Below are 16,763 nucleotides of genomic sequence, written 5' to 3'. Positions count from 1 at the left end.
TGTATACTACTTGCGTATGTATGGGCCTATACTCCGACTACATTTAAACGGTTTCCATTTACCTTGGCCTTATGTTTCCTTGGTGTCTGACAAGCGACAAGCGACTCTGCATATCGAGTCTGTATAAAAGGCCTTGCACTCTATCTGTATGACAGTATACGTCAAATCGTTGCTCGCAGCATAACATCCACGCAAGCAACAATAAACATCTCTGTGCGACAATCTCTCGTAAGTTTGGAACATAACGGAACATAACGGTTCACAACAGTTATAACTAACCTTCAATTTGTGTATTTAACGTGTTTGACGATTTAAATTTTAGTAATACCCTAGACAAGTGTGCTTGTAGTCGATATGTGACAACGAAGTTTTTTTCATATATTTTATCGGTATGACATGTTGGTTTTTCATCAGTTCAAATTCGTTTGTTCTAAGAATTGAGACCAGTGATTAGTGTACAATTTTGTAATTTTTAGATGCCCTGAAGATAAAAGATTTAATCTTTTGAAACGTCGGCACAATAAAGAAATTCAAATTGCTTGTAGAGATTACTCTATTTCTAAAGTTTAAAATAACAACGAGCATTAGAGTCTGTATTCACTATAATAAAATTTCTTATCGACTTCGAGTTTAACTTTTGATACCATTTAGTGCATTAGATCTTTATAAAACGCTATAGATCGATATACATCGATAAATTTCTATAAGAAAAATTCAATAGAACTGCGCACATAGCACAAAACGTTTCCCAAAGGTTGTATTTGAAACCTTGGAACTTTGAATCGGAAGTTTTATAAAGTTTCAGAAACGTTTCTGATACGTCAAAATATCCGCTTTCGATGACAACATTACGTTGCCAGAACGTTTCTAAAACATTTCCTAGGTTTGAATTTAGTATGAAATATTGGAAAAAATATCTTTTTACTACAATGTCCCCACCCTTTTACTCTAAATGCTTTACTTTTCTATGTAGGCATCAAAGCAATTCTTCACTTGTGGTTTACGCCCTACTAAAAAAATTCGCGCGATTATTCACGTGATTAATCGCGGAAATAATCGTGATTAATCATAATAAAACGTTTTAACATTGCTTTTAATAACACAATCCCTAACAATATGTTCTAAATTACAGCATTCATAGCCACAAATGCATTTGGGAGAGTCTATAAGATTACTTATAAACAGTTTATTAGGAGAGTAATAGGAGTTGGAAATGATTTCCCAAGTAAATCGTTATTTGTTCTTTATTTAAATATTTTGAAATATTTTTGCAGTATTTTTTTGGGGGGTGTGTGAATTAAATTTTATCTAAATATTTACGGTATTTTATAGAGAGTTGATCTGCATGCTCGTTATGCTAAGTTGTTTAGAGTTCATTTTGGAGTAATTGGAAGAATCGTGTCGTTTTAAATGAAATAAATCTCAAAATTTCAGTGGCTTCTTTTGCTTCGCTATCTGCTATGCTGCTTCCTGTGCTGATTTTATGTCTTGAGATCCAAGCCAGGGTAATACGATTATTTGATATTTGTATAAATGGAATGTTTTATTTACATTCCAACATTACTGCAGAAGTTATTATAATGGAGATGGTTTGCGAGGAGGTGGACACAATCAAACTCACAGGGTTAATTTACACTATAAGCACAGAAACTTCATTTAAGGGGTACAATCTGGGTTTAATCTAGCAAAAAAACAAAAAAATATTCTTACCAAAAAATTTTTTATTTGAAGTAATATGAAAATCAAAATTTTATTAAAAATATATGAATTCTAAAAAATGTCTAAAAATAATATATTTTTCACATTGTACTTGTTGCTAACAATATTTAATTGATATTTTTTAGAAATGTCTTTTATTAGGTCTGAGGGGACATGTTTAAGGTACATTTTAAGCCCAGGTAGATTAAAGAAGACGATCCGGATCTTTTACAAAGCTGTGGCAAGTGACGAAAATGCTTATTTATAGGGTGAAATGTCATAAAATTTGATCAATGGTTGCTCAAGGTATATACATTTTTTTTTTTCGGTAAAAATAGTGTACATTTTAAATATTTTTAATAGATTTTTTTTTCAAATTATGTATGCAGACGCGCCAATCTTGGACTCTGAGCGAAAGTGTCTCTAAATTCCAACGCTCCCTCATACTTTTTGCCTATTAGTCCCAAGATTCCTCCTCGTTAGGCTCAGGTCTTCATTAGCTTCCTCACCTCAGTGATCTAGAACATAAAAACACGTTACTAATTATATGAATACATATTAGTTATTTTATATGTTAAATCTCTATGTGAGACCTCTTGCAGAGCTTTCGTAAAAATGTCTGCAAGCTGTTCTTTAGTTTTAACTTATTCAACAATTACATGGCCTTTATTTATACATTGTTTGATGTAATGCTTTCGTCTTTTGACCATGTGCCTGAGCCTGTTCCCTCCATTAACTTTTGCACACGAGATTGCAGATGTATTATCACACCTCAGTGTAATTGGATACAAATTTCGTTTGAGCATTATTGACACAAAATTGTGCAATGACATTGCCTCTTGACAGGCTTCACTCTTGGCTACATATTCAGCCTGACAGGTTGAAAGTACAACACTCTGTTGCTTATGCGTTCTCTACGATACAGCATTACCAAACAACTGGATAAATTTTTAGTTCCTGACCGGTACTGAAAGACTCTTTTCACCATATTTCACTAATTGCCAGTGGGATTCACGTCGTGTCTAAGCACGTTAACAGTGTACAAAATGTCAGGTTTGTGGTGCCAGGCAAGTACATCAGAGAACCAACCACTTCTCTATAAAGTCGGTTTCGGATTTTCCCTACAGTATACTCATCTTCCTCCCTCTCTTTCCAGTCCCTTTTCAGAGGGAAAATCCTTATACGTCAAACTCGCAACAAATCTTACATGTTTACTGTCAAGAGTTTATTCTCTCTAAGCACAAGAACAGTATATAACCTGTCTTTACATATCCTACAAAATGATCCAACATCGCTTGTGGCGAGAATTTAGTTTCTGTATTGCGTGATATTTTAACGTAAGCTGTGCAACTAAATCATCTAATCTGATTGCGATGGCAAAATTTCGCTAAGTGGACTTTTTATTTCTATAGATTTGTGTGGAGTTCGATTATATACATACACTGCCGCTTTAACAGCTAAATCCCAATAGGTTTAAAACAGTCCTGAGTAAAGCATCGTGGCTCTAATTTTTATTTCCAGAGTTCTATTAAATCGCTCAGCAACGCCGTTATTCTGTGGCGTATCCAGATATGCTAGCTGTAATTCAGCTCCGTACTTATCCAAGACAGCGATAGTTTCTTAACGTGTAAAGAACTTCTCATCAGATCCAACCAAGTAACGCAGACTTTTGACAAATATACCAATACATTGACAAACATCTGATTTACATTGAATAGGGAAAGCTAACGCTGCTCTTGTCACATCGTTTCTCAGTACCAATACAAATTTATATTGATTAGCATGGGAAATCGGATTAATCGGTCCCATGGTGTCACAGTGAACAATCTGTAACGGTTTTTTCACTCTCATGCGAATTCCAGTAAACGGTAGCTTTACACTGCTGGTTTGAAGGCAAACTTTACATTCTTGTATGAATAGATAGATAGATAAATAGATAGATAGTAATTTATTTCGCATAAAAACAACAAGAAAATATATAGGGCATTAAATGTGCTCATCTCTCCTCACGCTACAAATATATCTCACGTATGGATTCTGCAGTAGCTGGTCTGCAATTCTTTCGATAAGTCGACCACGGAGCAATAATCTAATAGTGGCACTATTAGAGTACTCGCCAGCTGTTTGCGCAGGGGCAAGGTTTTACGCTTTTCGTGAGGTATTTCACCTGGAGCCTGCAAGAAAACCTGGAGTCCATACAAAAGGGACGAAAACGCCACTCTCCACCTCAATTCCAGGGAGTTGTATAGTCTCCAGATGGTTAATATTAGACGGTGAACCAAAAATAATTGCTTTTGTTTTATTTAAATTAGGGTGGAGATCAGGAGCCGCCGCCCATCCCATCACCACTCTCGCCACAGCAGTCAGACGCTCGATACCGTCATGCAGTTTAGGCAGCTCAACCCGAGTATATATTTGGAGGTCGTCCGCGTAAAGAAGGTGGCAAACATTCTCGCCGTCAAGAGATTCCGCGATATCGTTAATGTAAATACTGAAAAGAAGAGGTCCCAGGACCGAGCCCTGTGAGACACTAAGATTAGTTGCAATCCATTCCAACTGCCTAAAGGATCTAGTAATAACTCTTCGTTCACGACCAGTGATACAAGATTTAATCCACAGGACTGTGTTCCTGGAGAAAGCCACTCCAATTAGCTTGAAAAGCAGCTTATTCAGAGAGATCGAATCGAAAGCCTTACTAAAGTAAAACAACAGGAGGATAGTAACGAGCTATTTGAGTCTTTAATTCCTATCGTGCTCATATACTTCAATGTCATATGTCCTTAGTCAACTTTAGCAGCGCAGTCTACGTACTATGGAATTGTCTAACGCCCGCCTTAAATGGATCCAAGATTTTCTACGCAGTAGAAAACTCAGAAATTCGCAAGCGTGCGATCTTCTCAAGGACCTTGAACAAGAAACTTAAAAGGGCAATTGGACGAAAGTCCGAAACTGGCGATGAAACAGAGGTTTCCTTTAGTGGCACCATATGAGCCCTCTTTCAAGCTCCCGGGAAAAAATCACTCAAGAGAGAGAAGTTGAATAATTTAGCAAGCATAGAACCAATAACCGGGAGGTCTTTAGCAATTACCCCTTGCGGGATGCCATCCTGTCCTACCGCCTGCGAGGAAAAATGCGAGAATGCAAGAACTACATCTGTGAGGGACACCCCTTCAAAGACTAAGGCTCTCTCCGGGGCTAAGGCTGTTATGTTTGTCATCCCACTTTCGCATTCAGTGTTAGTTGGGAAAACTCTATTTTTTTGTAATCACAATATGTAACAACAGAAGGCTTGGTGGCTTTAATGGAATGGATTTTTATTTTGTGAAGACTATAAAAGGTCACCATTATGTTGCCAGCATTTAGAATCTCATTACTATTATCCACAAAAATGACGTTGATTCATGTGTGAGACCTATTTGTGCGATGGGGTGTCGCACCTAGTTCCTAAAGGATAAGTCACTTGCGAGGTTTCTGAAAAACTTGGCGTCCGCTGAGCGCGAGAGAAGGTCCGCATTGAAGCCACAGATGTTTCATTCAAGATATCCTTAGAATTTAATAAATTATTACTAGTTTTAGCAAAAGCTAGCAAATATGTCTTTGACACATGACCAAGTCTAATGTGCCGTAAAATGGCTTTAGAAAAACTTTCCAATTCATAAATTTTTTACTTAAATTTTGATGCACTATCTGACTCTAAGGCCCTTTCACTTTCAATTGTATGTTTTCTATTCTTAGTGGTCTCTAAGAATTCGTGATGAGCTTGCTTTTTACCGCAATGATTGTTAGTATTATGATTATTTTCATTTGTTACAATTTTGTGTGTACGTCTCCGTTATTCTGTTCTTTCTTGCTCCTTGTATTATAAAATATCTTACTATTTGCTACGTAATTATCATCACTATACAAGAAGGTACACCGTACCACGAAGGCAAGTAATAGAACCTACATACAGGGCGGCGGTGTGGTTTGTTATATCCGTGATGGCGTCAACTTCCAAACTTTATAACTGTTGCAAAATTCAGACGTCGACGAAACAGAATATATTATTGTAGAATTGAGTTTTCAGAATGATGAGCGTTATCTCTTCTCATCGGTTTATCGTAGGCCACAAGGTCATGTACTTTCGAAGTTCTTCCTCTCTTTGCTCCAGTTTATGCCTTTTTATAGTAATACCATTATTATTGGCGATTTCAATTAAAATCTCCTTGATTCTAGCAATTAATACGGCTCTCATTTAAAGGTGCTTATCTGCGAGCATGCGCTTTATGCGATTTCATTTGGTGCTAAGACCATGTAAACCTTTCGGATACTTGGCTTGACCTTATTCTAACAAATAACGAAGATGATCTCCTCCACTACGAAAAGTCATCCGCTCCATTTATCTGGGGCCACGACTACTTAATAGCTAATTTCAAATTGCGAAATGCAGAACCTGAAAAAGTAACACGCAAGTACCGTGGTTTTCGTAGATTTAATTGGGCTACTTTTCTGACTTTCGCTCTGCAGCCCTCGAAGTGTTGAATGACTTGGCTCCATTTATTGAATATCCACTTCAAAAACGAGTATCTCCCTGGTTCAATTCTAGTTTACGCGCCGCATGCAAGGCCCGTGACAAACTATATCGTGCTGCTGTTCGCCCTAAAAGTTCTACTCTGCTTGCACTCAATCGCCAAATCCGTAAAAGGCTTAAGTTTGAAATTAAAGTTGCACGGGATAAATTTATCAGCAATAAATTATCTCAGATTACTGACCCAGCAAAGCGTTGGCTATTTTTGTCTAAGGTTGGAATTGTCAAACCTTTGAAAAGTTCGCCCTTAAATAAATTTAGTGCAGCTAAATTAAATAAATTCTATGCATCAGTAGCAACCTCGCATCCTCTCTGCTCTACAGTAGAGCTAGGTAATATTTTGGCTATACCTCTGAACGAAGAATCTCCCATCTTTGCATTTACTCCCTTGGAAAATTACCAGGTTTTACAGACTGCTAATCATTACATGGGTAAGGCTAAAGGTCGTAGCAGCGATGATCTCTCGCTGCTCTACTTGAGAGATGTACTTGGATTTACCATGAACATAATGACTGGTATTTACAACGATTCCTTACAGTCCCGTATCTATCCAAAAGACTGGAAAAAATCTCTTGTCGTACCACTCAACAAAGTAGCTAATCCTGCCACGACATCGGATACTCGACCAATTGCCAATTTGCCTCACTTCGCCAAAATATTTGATAAGCTTGTCACAAATCAACTCATGGATTTCCTTGAAACCAACGCAACTTTTTACTGACTATTAGTCCGGTTTTCGCAAGGGCTTTAATACCCAATCTGCCCTTCTGAAAATTACTGAAGATCTAAGACTCGGCATTGAAAAAGGCCTGGTCACAATCCTAGTTTTATTTGATTTCAGGAAAGCATTCGATTCTATAAGTCATGCTGTTCTCTTCAGAAAAATGAGATACTTGAATTTTTCCAACGAAACTATTAAATGTTTGCACTCGTATCTATCTGGTCGCTCGCAAGCTATCATGGACACAAATGGTGTACCAACTGAATTCCTCGATCTTACGTCAGGTATTCCCCAAGGCTCAAATCCTGGTCCCGTCGCGTTTCCAATATTTGTAAACTCAATAGTAAACACACTATTCGATTGCTCTAACTCGTGCATGCTATTTGCTGATGATTTTCAAATTTATCTACAATGCAAGCAAGCTGATCTGCCTGAATGCATCGCCCGCCTGACACAGGACGCAAACCAGGTCTCAACATGGGCTTGCAATAATGGTATTGAGTTGAATATTAAGAAAACCCGGGGCTTAATTTTTAGATCTGTACAAAACCTTATGCGGATTGATACAACTATATTACCACAGTTGACTGTAAATGGTACTGTTATCCCATTTAGTAAATCAACGAAAAATCTAGGCGTAAAACTTACAAAAAATCTAGCCTGGAATAGTCATATCTCTTCTATTTGTTCATGTGTTCACGGTGTTCTAAATCACCTTCACTTTAGGACATATTATCTATGAAACAGCCTCAAGAAGCAGCTCGTAGCAGTACTAATTCTTCCTCATTTCGACTATGCTTCTACCGTTTACTGTGATCTCACTGAATACCTAGACTTAAAATTAACTCCGTTATATATATATATATATATATATATATATATATATATATATATATATATATATATATATATATATATATATCGCCAAATTAAATTGGCTTACCCCAGGAAAGCGACGAAAGTATTTTCTGGCTGTGATATTATACTAAATATTAACTACTTCTAAGTGACCGTATTTAACAGCGTTTTTTTTGCTCCCCAAGTGAGAGCATTCGTCGATCGAAAAAGAATAATTCGTTTAGTTTTAATATACTTATGGCTACAACCTCAACTTTTACTAAAGATTTTAGTATGCAAGCGATGCGATTATGGGATTCTATCCCATGTACTATTAGAATTGAACCAACAATCGCCTCTTTCAAAGATGCTTTACTTAATTTCTTATTAAATTCTTAGTGTTATCTACTGCGTATTATTTACTCCTAGAGTGCGAACTGGATACATCAAACTGTCCAATGCCATACTTATGTATGATGCGTATTATTTTGTTATGCTGCGTTAATTATTCCTTATATTTTATTCATATTATCTACCTAATCTTAGCCTCTATCTGCGAAAACCATGTCATTATGTTGCTTCGTATTTTGCACAACAAAAAAACAAAAATATTTTAGCCGAGCATTCTGCACCACCAAAAATATTTTGTTATTATGTTAGATATTATAAATTTTGTTATACAAATTATGTAAAGAATTATGCACCCTGGCATACGGTCCTGCTGGGCCTTGCCAGAAATAAATCAGCATTTAATCTCTCTCTCTCTCTCTCCCTCTCTCTCTCTCTCTCTCTCTCTCTCTCTCTCTCTCTCTCTCTCTCTCTCTCATTCATCATCAATTTCAGCTCTTGTGAGATGAGCCCACAAGAACAAAAGTGCAGTAATCAATAATTGGGAAAAGAAGCATCATAATGAGGTGTTTGCGCAGCCTGAGGTTAGTGCTCCGACGAAACTTGGAAGGACAATACATGAGAGAATGAGCACGCTTGCACACATGAAAAACATGCTCCTTCCAGTTTTGTTGGAGTCAGAATTTACAACTGATTTACTACCAAGACTGAGCACCGAAGATTCATAGTCGATTCTGACACCTTCTATGTAGATATAGCTGTTGGCTACAGAAGGAAATTTATTAATATAGTATGGGAAGCCAATGACAATGGTTTTAGTTTTAGAAACATTAGGTATTAATCTATTCAAGGTAGCCCAGTTATTAATACGTTCAGCGATCACGCTTATCTTTCTTGACAATGTATCGAGCTTCTCCAAAGAGCATTCAAAATAAATTTGCAGATCATCTGCATTGATGATGTGCTGTAAATCCAAGTCGAGACACAAGCTAATGTAATTGATGTAAAGAGAAAAAAGCGGCACCCCTCCGTTAAGAGGACTCAAACTGGAAATTGAGTTTTGTCATCAATGACAGCCTGTTCTCTTCACGAGAGGTAAGACGCTCACCATCTGATTACTGTTTTAACCAGGCCTAAAGTGAGAAGCTTCTTAAAAAGTCGCACATGACACACCATATCAAACGCTTTAGAAAAATCAAACAGAAGCAGTAAGCTTTATAAGGCCTGTCTGAGTGCTGTGGCCCTTAAGAAAGCCAGTTTAAAACAGGTCAATATACACTCGTGATTTAAGGTAATCCGAAATTTGCCTCTGAACAATCCATTTAAGGGCTTTGGCAAGGAAGCACAGCAATGAAATAGGCCTGAAGTCACTGATGCTTGCGAAGTAACCTCATTGAGTGCAAGCACCAACGTTCTCTTCCAGGCAAGAAAAAAAAAACAAGATTCACTCAAAGACAGGTTAAAAATTCTACAGATGATCAATGACAAGACTGGAAGAGCCTTTACTATGAGTGTTTGGGGGATCTTATCATATCCCCGTGTCTGCGTTGTGAAGTTCCCGATAGCCTCGTCGACATCGGTTCATAAATCTCCATAAAATTAAGGCATTCGTGGTAATCCGTGCCATCCAACTCACCCAGGAAATCACACACATCAGACTCGTCCAGTGAAAATGAGACCGCACTAAAGTGATCATTAAGCTGATCCTTAGAAAAAAGAGAAAAAGTGCTTTTCTTGGATTCAACGAGCTCAAGATGTTCGAGATCCTTACAGATTGCACCAATATCAGTCAAGGCAAGAATAATGGTAATTCTGCCTGGCCTACTCGACCTATGCGTTTGATCACGAGCTAATGTATATAGGTAGAGATTGAGTAGTAGTCGAGATCTCCGAAAACATCGATAAAATCCATCTCGCTCCCGAATACATTCACGAAGATCCGCAGTATACCACGGATGATGTTTCTTACCTGGACCTAGTCCTAAGGGGAGCGAAATGCTCAATGGCTTTGTTAAGATTGCAGTTAAGAGTAGAAACGCATTCCTCAAGAGATAAGCTAGCAACAGACGGCCAGTCACATGCATCCAAGAATTCAATTAGATTCTATGATACTGATTTTGAAGTCGCGATACGTAAAGTATGCACGTGATGGTTGCGGCAATTTTACATCAAGGATGGCAGCAATGAAGGTGTCAAATATTATTAGAATTTTTAAGAACTGTTTTCATAAGAAATTTAGATTTGGATTTTTTTTTCCTACAAATTCTTTTAAAAGCTTGAAGTTGTTAATAAGTGGATGTTTTATAGGCTAGCTGATTTGAGCACATATTTTTTAATTAGGATTTGTCTTCTGTGAAATAGTGTAGTTTAACCTACAAGGTTTAAGGTGATGGCGTTTGGTTTAAATGTTGGTAACCCAAGACATAACTTTGTGACGAGTCACGAGTCTCGCACATATATGTAAATACGTGTGAAGGCGGCCGCAATAGACGCGGCATGCGCAGCAAGCGCGCGCGCGCAACGAACAAAAGGCGAATCCGCACGACGCGGATTGAGCGCGCGCGTGCAACATCCGCAAGGCGAGTCCGCACGAGCGCGGCAACCACCGGCGAATCAGCGGCGACGCGCTACTCGAGCTCCACTCCGGGTAGTATCGTGCCCACACGTTACTACAAGGAACAGCGAGAGGTAGACCTACGCCGACGAAATCGGCTCGTGAGCCCACGTGACGATTTGGTAGACAAACCGAAACCCGAAACTCCGAATTGCCATCGTGAGCACACGAGGCAACCCGGAAAACCCGAATGACACATTGCTGCACCCTCTGCCACTGTGAGCCCACAGGGTTAAGGGAGTAACAATAGTTCCGCCGGCGATTCGCCCGGTCGTGCGCTCACGTCCTGGTGAAACAAAGGTAAATTCCTGACCAACAAAACCAACCTTACGCCGACATCTCACGACTCGCTTTATCTCTGTGTGCACACAGGATACAGAGAAGAATGAGACGAGCGACGAAGATTTATGAAGCCGTGCGCTCACGACTCCACAAATCCGAGGGATAACCTCAAAACACCATGACACTATCCCGGCCGTTACTGTGCGCACACAGAGCGGTCGAGATCGTTGTTACACGACACATTCGGATCGGCGTAGCCTTGCGCACACGACTCCACCGTACCGAATGAATTCCTAACCTCACGGGGTGCCCTCAACTCCCACTCGTGCTCAAAACATCATCCGAGTCTGAAAAATCCAATTTTCCCTCCTAGTTGCACAATGTACTATAAATTTACGTTTCAGAAACGTTCTTGCAACGACCCATCAACTTTCTAATTATTGCTAACAAAATTTCGATTCCAATCTTCGTTGCACGAAATTTTCTACCAGGGGAAATTTAAGAAAATAGACAAAAATAAAAAGCGTATGGTTTAGTTAAATTTCTATACGCTATTATAAGTTTCTGTATGTTCTTGTACGATTGCGTAGATTGGTGTTAAAAATTAGACACATTGTACGTCATCATATGTCATCCTAAAGTATTGCACAGAAACATCCGGAAATATACAAAATATACTCAAAAGTAACAATAAAGCATCAAGTGAAAAAAAGGTTTCCATTTAAACTTTAATTTTTTAAATACACCAAAATTGTCAGAAATTTTTTTTTTAATTTCTGAATGATTATGTACGTTTTAATACCTTTAAGTTATTATAAATTGTAGTATGTTTTCTTACGTTTAGGTATGTTTACATACATTTAATACCTTTGCGTAAGATTTCCGTACATTTTTCAGTATATCTTCAGAGTTTTTTGTAAGAGACTGTTACTTCAGAGTATTTCCTTATATCATACATGTAGTCCTATGCTCTGCATATTTAAGTGCATCCTTGAGCGACTACATACGATTTGGTATGTCATTGTTTGGTATATATGTTTCTAAAACATAGGTAAATATAAGGAAACATCCAACCACGTACCTAGTTGTGAATAAATGCACTGTAATAATTCACTGTACATAATTCTATATTAATCTGCGTTAAAGTACTAATGATATTTTCCATCTGGGTTATATATTATATTTGTGTACATTATTTATATTATTTTACTCGATCTGTTTCTTTAAATTTTGCTATTTGACAAAAAATATATTATACACATTAATAAATAATTCATAAAAGCTCTCTTAACATTTTTAATGTTATATTAAAGCTTTTACTCTAGTTTAAGAATTTATAAAAGTTACATTGTGGTGTATAAATATTAATGATTTTTCTTATGGTTAGTTATAGTAGTACTGTTGTTTGAACACACTAGTTAAAATCTTTTCTATTATTCTTTTATTTGTATTAATATGTGATTTAATTTAAAAAAAAAAGTTATGGTTACCGGAGAGTACGGTAGCCACTACCGGAGTTGCTCAAGTAAGCATTGTCAAGTAACCCTAACCGGAGAAAGTCCGGTAGCCAGTACCGGACAAAATCCATAGGCCAGAGTAGATGAATTTTCGAACTCGTGCTACCGCATCTACATTGTTTGTAAACTAGAAAATTATCAATAATAGATAATATGATCGATTAATGCAGTATAATCAGAAGCAAAATGCTATTTATGAGCAAAACAGCATAGGTACATTTAGTGGTTATGTTGGACTCCGGCTCTGGCTACCGGACTCTCCGGTTGTGGCTACCGGAGACTCTCCGGTTGTGGCTACTTTGTGCTATCAAGTAACCCTAACTTTATTTTTTTCTCAGTGTATTCTATTTTTGAAATTAAATAGAACATTTTGTTCTTTAATTTGAAAGTCAATAGTTTTTTAGAGTCTGTCTCCGCGGCCGATAGCGCGTACGCGAAAAGATATCTAGCGCACGCGAAATAACCAAGACCTCGCCGAGGTTCAACTCGCGTACGCGATAAACAATAATAGCGTACGCGAAAAACAATTATATTGCGCGCGCGAAAGTAATAAATAGCGTACGCGAAAAACAACAAATAGCGTACGCGAAAATTGAGGTTATATGTACACTGCATAGGTGTGAAAACTTTTGACTGCAGCAGACGCTGTTCTGTGTGCATAGGTGTAATCATAGACATAAGAGAGATAGACTGCGTGTGTAGGTTTGCAAAAGTGGCACCCTATTAGAGAAAGACAACATACCTTCTTTCCATATACCAAGCATTAATAGAAGGTATGGTGTCTTTGTCTTACACATTGACATAAGAGAGTCTGTCTTTCTCTAACAGGGTGCCACTTATGCTAACCTACACACGCAGTCTATCTCTCTTATGTCTATGACTGCAGCAGACGCTGTTCTGTGTGCATAGGTGTAATAGAGATATATATTATACATGAGGGGTTAACACAGAAATCATTCATTAAGATTTTGAATTGAAACAGTTAATACATGGTAATGTCTGAATAAAAACAATTTCACAACATACAAAATTTGCAATGTTTTATTGACATAAGTTAAGGGGATACATCTAAAATTAATTAGCAAGTAAAAATACCTGCAAAGTGATAAGTATAGTTCCAATGTGCGTTGATCTTCCATCATACTTAAAACCTTTCTCTATGCATATCTGCATATCTTATAAATTTAATTTTATATGTATCTCCCTAACTTATGACAATAAAACATTGCAAATTTTGTATGTTGTGAAATTGTTTTTATTAAGACATTACCATGTATTAACTGTTTCAATCAAAATCTTAATGAATGATTTCTGTGTTAACCCCTCATGTATAATATATATCTCTATTACACCCATAGACATAAGAGAGATAGACTGCGTGTGTAGGTTTGCAAAAGTGGCACCCTATTAGAGAAAGACAACATACCTTCTTTCCATATACCAAGCATTGATAGAAGGTATGGCGTCTTTGTCTTACACATTGACATAAGAGAGTCTGTCTTTCTCTAACAGGGTGCCACTTATGCTAACCTACACACGCAGTCTATCTCTCTTATGTCTATGATTACACCTATGCACACAGAACAGCGTCTGCTGCAGTCAAAAGTTTTCACACCTATGCAGTGTACATATAACCTCAATTTTCGCGTACGCTATTTGTTGTTTTTCGCGTACGCTATTTATTACTTTCGCGCGCGCAATATAATTGTTTTTCGCGTACGCTATTATTGTTTATCGCGTACGCGAGTTGAACCTCGGCGAGGTCTTGGTTATTTCGCGTGCGCTAGATATCTTTTCGCGTACGCGCTATCGGCCGCGGAGACAGACTCTTTTTTTTATTACAAGCAATATATACACCTTATACCTTCATTTCTTAAAATAAAATTTTTTAACAAAACTGTAGGATAAATATACAATCCAAAAGTAACGACTTTCCTTAACTATTTCTTTTACTATTTCTCTTTCAAGTATATTAACTTTATGAAAATTTAAGTCAGTAACTTTTAATATAAACCAATCTTTATATGTAGTTTAAGAGGATCTGACAGTCGATTGAGATACAGATTTTGCACTACAAAATATGAGATGACACAAGAAATTAATTTGTTTATGATGAAAACAAAATTACATCGCACAAAATTTTATTATCTGTTATAACTAAATAAGTTTCAGTGTCTTTGGCTATTTTGTGATGCAAAATCTGGATTTGAATTGACTGTCAGACACCCTTGATTAAAATGTTGAATAATAATTTGAGTAATAAGCTAACAGTACTACCTTAAGAATAATTTATTTAAAAAAAAAAAGAACATTCATTATCAAGTTAAATTTAAATAATATCATAAGTCAATATTCTAGGAAATCCTTTGCATTTATTCGTAGTTTTTTTTTGACAATTTTCAAGAACAACTCATATTTAAATTTAGTATTGTATATTTATTATTATATCACAAGTTGTAGGCTATTATAAAATTTTAAATTATGCTTTTGATAATTATTTTTTATTCTATCTACTTGCCATCAGGGCGCCCTTTGATTCTTCTATTACAAAAACTTTTGTTTTCCTGCATATCACGAAAGAACGATTCCATGTGAGACTTCGTACGTTAACATGTGAGACTTCATATGTTAAATCTATAAAAAAAAAACTATAATAACTTATGTATTAATACCCCAAACTCCTGAAAATTTAAGATCATTGATAGATTTTCTATCTGTAGAACTTGCCACTAAGCCTATGCTAAATATTGTTTTTAAGTATTTATAATCATTTTTTTTTTGTTTTCATAGTTTGTAACTACAAACATCTGATGTAAGACAAATTATCCAGAAATGAACTTGCACTGTATAATAACTTAAATACTGTAAGGAATATAATTTATTTACATCAGTAAATTTAAATCAAGCTTTTAAATATTAGAGATAAAAAGACTTACCATCAAATTTTGCTGTTTGTTACGTTGATTTTGACTTCCTGCACGAAATTCTGAAAAAAATTAATTTAATGTACTGCTTTTAAGAGAAGAAAAATTAAAATTAAATAATATTATATATAAATAACTCCAATCAAACACTCACCTGATTCAATTATTTTTGATTGACAAGTTAACGTTTGACCATTAGTAATATTTTCCGTCATGTTATTTTTTTTCTTTTCTAATAAATACTAAAAAGTGCCTTAAACTTAGGAAAATCTAATAATTAAAGACTACTAATACAAACAAAACTTTGTAAATAGTGCATTAATCTCCAATTTTGCCAAGATCCAATACCGTAACCTACAGCGCATTGCAGATTACAAACTACTGCAAACATCAATATAAATATATACTCTATATAGACGTAGTTTGGTCAACTGGGTGCGTTTGATTTAGAGTACGTACGCGTCGCTGCATCGTCCATTCTGGTTCCATGTTCCGGTGTCTATCTATATAACCTCATGTAAGTTTATGATCGGTCGCTCCCGTTCTTATAATAGTCCAGTAAAATTAGTTGTGAAATCGCCCTGCGGTAGAAATGGCTGCATTTTGGATATTTGGTAAATCGGGGTCGGAAAAGCCGATTCTGAAATTTGCAGCTTCCTAGAACGAGGGGTTCTATGCGAAAACAGCGTGCGAAAGTTATTTTTGCTTATATCTCGAGATCGGCTTGACCTATGAAAAAATGGCTGGCATCAATGGAAAGAGCGTTAAATTTTAGTGCTATAAATAAAAGTATTACAAATCAAAATAAAAAGAATCAAGTACTTGTACGTGGTGTAATTGAACTCGCTAACCATGCATTAATATAAAGTATAAAATGTACTATATTTTGCCGTGGGAGTGCGAAATGTATGTACACTCGATACGTAAAATATCTGATTCGAGCTATTTAAATTTAACATCGTGCAATATGGACATTTTTAAAATGAGCTTGATTTTACCTCTTATCACTCAATCTCGACTTTGATTTCGGCAAAGTCCATATTACACGATGCAAAATTCAAATAGTTCGAATCAGATATCTTGCGCAAAAGAGCGTAATAATGTACTAGTCTTCGTTGCGAAAATGCAAATAATATTTTCATATCTAACGCATACACTAACTTAACACTTTTACTTGTACTATTTAAAATGAAAAAGTATTTGACATAAATCTACTGCAGTGCATTATTTGAATAATGTCATTATGTAGTGCGGA

The 16,763-nt window shown here is 36.4% G+C and overlaps 1 protein-coding gene across 13 annotated transcripts in view; it reads right to left on the bottom strand.

The window, feature by feature from the left end:
• The window catches only part of LOC100114127 (double-stranded RNA-specific editase Adar), a 266,817-nt gene extending 250,583 nt beyond the window's left edge, over positions 1–16,234 (bottom strand). For 3 of the 13 annotated variants that reach the window (XR_004345160.1, XM_031921463.2, XM_031921471.2), the window contains exons 1-2: positions 15,663–16,232; positions 15,521–15,570 (exon numbers count right to left, since the gene is read on the bottom strand). Coding sequence is in view for 5 of the 13 variants with exons in the window: in XM_031921463.2 (XP_031777323.1) it covers positions 15,521–15,570; positions 15,663–15,723 (111 nt within the window). In the remaining 8 variants the exon portion in view is untranslated. Of the gene's footprint in view, positions 1–11,925; positions 12,108–12,148; positions 12,301–12,557; positions 12,712–12,801; positions 13,467–13,679; positions 13,956–15,102; positions 15,219–15,256; positions 15,299–15,520; positions 15,571–15,662 lie in introns of those variants that run through there. The other 10 variants (XM_032601413.1, XR_004345161.1, XM_031921467.2 and 7 more) reach the window with 10 other exon arrangements.
• Positions 16,235–16,763: the final 529 nt, after the last annotated feature.

This window comes from Nasonia vitripennis (genome assembly GCF_009193385.2).
Source record: "Nasonia vitripennis strain AsymCx chromosome 1 unlocalized genomic scaffold, Nvit_psr_1.1 chr1_random0012, whole genome shotgun sequence".
Classification (NCBI taxonomy): Eukaryota; Metazoa; Arthropoda; class Insecta; order Hymenoptera; family Pteromalidae; genus Nasonia; species Nasonia vitripennis.
This window is presented reverse-complemented; position numbering and strand designations above follow the sequence as displayed.